Source organism: Piliocolobus tephrosceles, chromosome 16, assembly GCF_002776525.5.
Source record: "Piliocolobus tephrosceles isolate RC106 chromosome 16, ASM277652v3, whole genome shotgun sequence".
Lineage (NCBI taxonomy): Eukaryota > Metazoa > Chordata > Mammalia > Primates > Cercopithecidae > Piliocolobus > Piliocolobus tephrosceles.
This window is the reverse complement of record NC_045449.1, coordinates 76,262,071-76,264,859: the sequence shown is the minus strand read 5'-3', so window position 1 is coordinate 76,264,859 and position 2,789 is coordinate 76,262,071. Positions and strand designations below refer to the sequence as shown.

Genomic DNA, 2,789 nt, shown 5'->3' with positions numbered 1-2,789 from the left:
CTCACTCTGTTGCCCAGGCTGGAGTGCAGTGGCGTGGTCTTGGCTCACTGCATCCTCCGCTAATCCTCTTGGGTTCAAGTGATTCTCCTGCCTCAGCCCCCTGAGTAGCTGGGACTATAGGCGCCTGCCACCATGTCTGGCTAATTTTTGTAACTTTAGTAGAAACGGGGTTTCACCCATGTTGCCCAGGCCAATCTCGAACTCCTGACCTCAGGTGATCCACCCGCCTCGGCCTCCCAAGGCGCTGGGGTTACAGGCATGAGCCACTGCCCCGGCCTCTAATTTTCATTATTATTGTTTTTTAACTCATGAAGTACTTGGAAATTTAAAAAATTTCTAAATGCATGAGATTTTTGGTCATTTTTTACAACTTTGTGAGTATTTCTCCTGACCCACGCTCATGTGCACAAATTCTCGTCACCAGTTTCTGTTCCCTTCACCCAGCAGTTATGGAAAGGTGCATCAGAATCTCCAGAGTGTGAACCCAGCAGTATCTCTGCTTTGGCTGCCATATGTGTCGTGGGGCATTGTTGTCTGCTGTTTGCTGTCCCTTCCCCTTCCTGTCGAGTCGCTCCTGTGCCACAGGGGACCCTCTCTTCCCTCTAGTGATTCTCGTTGCTAGTACAGAGGCTGCGCCACAGGCCTGTGTGGCTCTCATTGCATTTGCCGTTTGCTTTCCGCTTTCCTGTGTCCTCATGTTTAGTGGGGGAAACCTTATAAAAAAGCATAAAATGACTTTCTGTTTTTGAAATAAAACGCCTATGTCCATTAGATCATTTAACCACATGTAACTACAGCCCCCCTTCCCTGATATTCAGCCAAGTGGAGCTTTGTTTATCTCCTGGAACAAGGTCATCACGGTGCCATGTGATGCCTGGGTCCAAGCCCCTGATGCTGGCGCTCAGCACTCAGTGTGAGGCTTTTATTCCCATGGTCCCGAGGGGGAGGCCTCACATCCAGGCTCAGGGTTGGCTTTCTAGGCAGGACGCAGGGAGAGGGAGGAAAAGCAAATTGTGGAGTCCCGGTTGGCCCCATGTCCTGGTGCTTGTGGCTGCCGTCTCGTAGTCAGGCATGGCCTGTGGCCTGCCCAGCGCACAAAGCCAGCTGCACTTCGTACCAAACCACAGGGGCGGATCGCTGGGCCCCTCTCTGACACTCTGCTGTACCTTGTGCATCTAGGCGATGCTGCCTCAACCACCCTGTCCCTGTCCCAACGACCCTGCCCCTGCCCCGACCACCCTGCCCCAAACACCCTAACCCTGCCTGACCACCCTGCCCCATCCACCCTGCCCCTGCACCAATGACCCTGACTCTTTCCTGTCCACTCTGATCCTGCCCCAATGACCCTGCCCCTGCCCCAAATGACCCTGTCTCTGCCCCTGCCCTGGCAACCCTGCTCCTGCCCCGACCATCTTGCTCCTGTCCCAACGACCCTGCCCCTGTCCCTGCCCCTGACCACCCTGACCCCCATTTGAGCTGCTGCTTCCTCTTCCCTCTCAGCCTCCGCAGGTCACCGAGGTACGGGGAGAGACAGGGGAAGTGGGGGAACAGTTCCCTGTGCCCTGGGGAAGGACTGGGACCAGACCCACAAGCTCTGCTCTGGTGGTCTCAGGAGGGTTTTCCGCTCTGGTGGTCTCAGGAGGGTTTTCTGACGGTGCCTGTGGGTGTCTGGACCTGCAGTCAGTGATGGTTCAGGAATGCTGTCGACGCCGTGTCTGGGGCTTCTGTGGCTTTCCCAAGGTTTGGGGCAGCAACTGGTGCTTCTGGATTAAATCTCCAGTTGGAGCCACTGGAAGCGAAGGACGCCCAGTGAGACATGAACTCCAGACGCACTGCACAAAGCGCATGCACTCTGGAGAGCTGCGGTTGTGTGTCTGAAATTCACATTTGACCAGGCGTATTAGCCAGCTCTGGCCCCGATCCCCTGGAAGGGCATGCACCGGTGGCCTTGGAAACTGCGTCTCACCCTGGCTGTCCCCTCCCAGGCTGCACCCCCAGGAAATGCGGCAGAGGTGTCACCGATGTCGTCATCACCAGGGAGGAAGCGGAGCAGATTCGCAGGTAACCGCCCGTCCCTGAGCACGGTGGGATTTAAACAAACACACGCAGAGTGGGGCCAGGGTGGGAAGCAGAGCATTATTAGTAATAAAGTGGTTTTAAAGATTTTATTGCTGGGCTCGGTGGCTCATGCCTGTAATCCTGGCACTTTGGGAGACGGAGGCGGGTGGATTGCCTAAGTTCAGGAGTTCGAGACCAGCCCGGGCAACACGGTGAAATCCTGTCTCTACTAAAATACAAAAAATTAGCTGGGCGTGGTGGCGAGCACCTGTAGTTCCAGCTACCTGGGAGGCTGAGGCAGGAGAATTGCTGGAACCCAGGATGCAGAGGTTGCAGTGAGCCGAGATCGCACCACTGCACTCCACCCTGGGCGACAGAGCAAGACTCCATCTCAAAAAAAAAAAAAAAAAAAAAGATTATATTATAATTTTATAAGAATTTCTGGGCTGGGCGCAGTGGCTCATGCCTGTAATCCTAGCACTTGGGGAGACCAAGGCGGGTGGATTGCCTGAGCTCAGGAGTTTGAGACCAGCCTGGGCTCATGGCCAAACCCCGTCTCTACTAAAATACAAAAAATTAGCCGGGTGTGATGGCACGCATTTGTAATCCCAGCTACTCAGGAGGCTGAGACAGGAGAATCGCTTGAACCTGGGAGTTGGAGGTTGCAGTGAGCCGAGATCGTGCCATTGCACTCCAGCCTGGGTAATAGAGTGAGACTCTGTCTCAAAAAA

General features: G+C 54.6%; 1 protein-coding gene across 2 annotated transcripts in view; it reads left to right on the top strand.

Annotated features, from left to right (window-relative positions):
• The window catches only part of OGFOD3 (2-oxoglutarate and iron dependent oxygenase domain containing 3), a 23,943-nt gene that overhangs the window by 5,656 nt on the left and 15,498 nt on the right, over window positions 1–2,789 (top strand). For both annotated transcript variants that reach the window (XM_023194112.2, XM_023194113.2), the window contains exon 3: window positions 1,986–2,061. In XM_023194112.2, coding sequence (XP_023049880.1) covers window positions 1,986–2,061 — 76 coding nt within the window. The remainder of the gene's footprint in view (window positions 1–1,985; window positions 2,062–2,789) is intronic.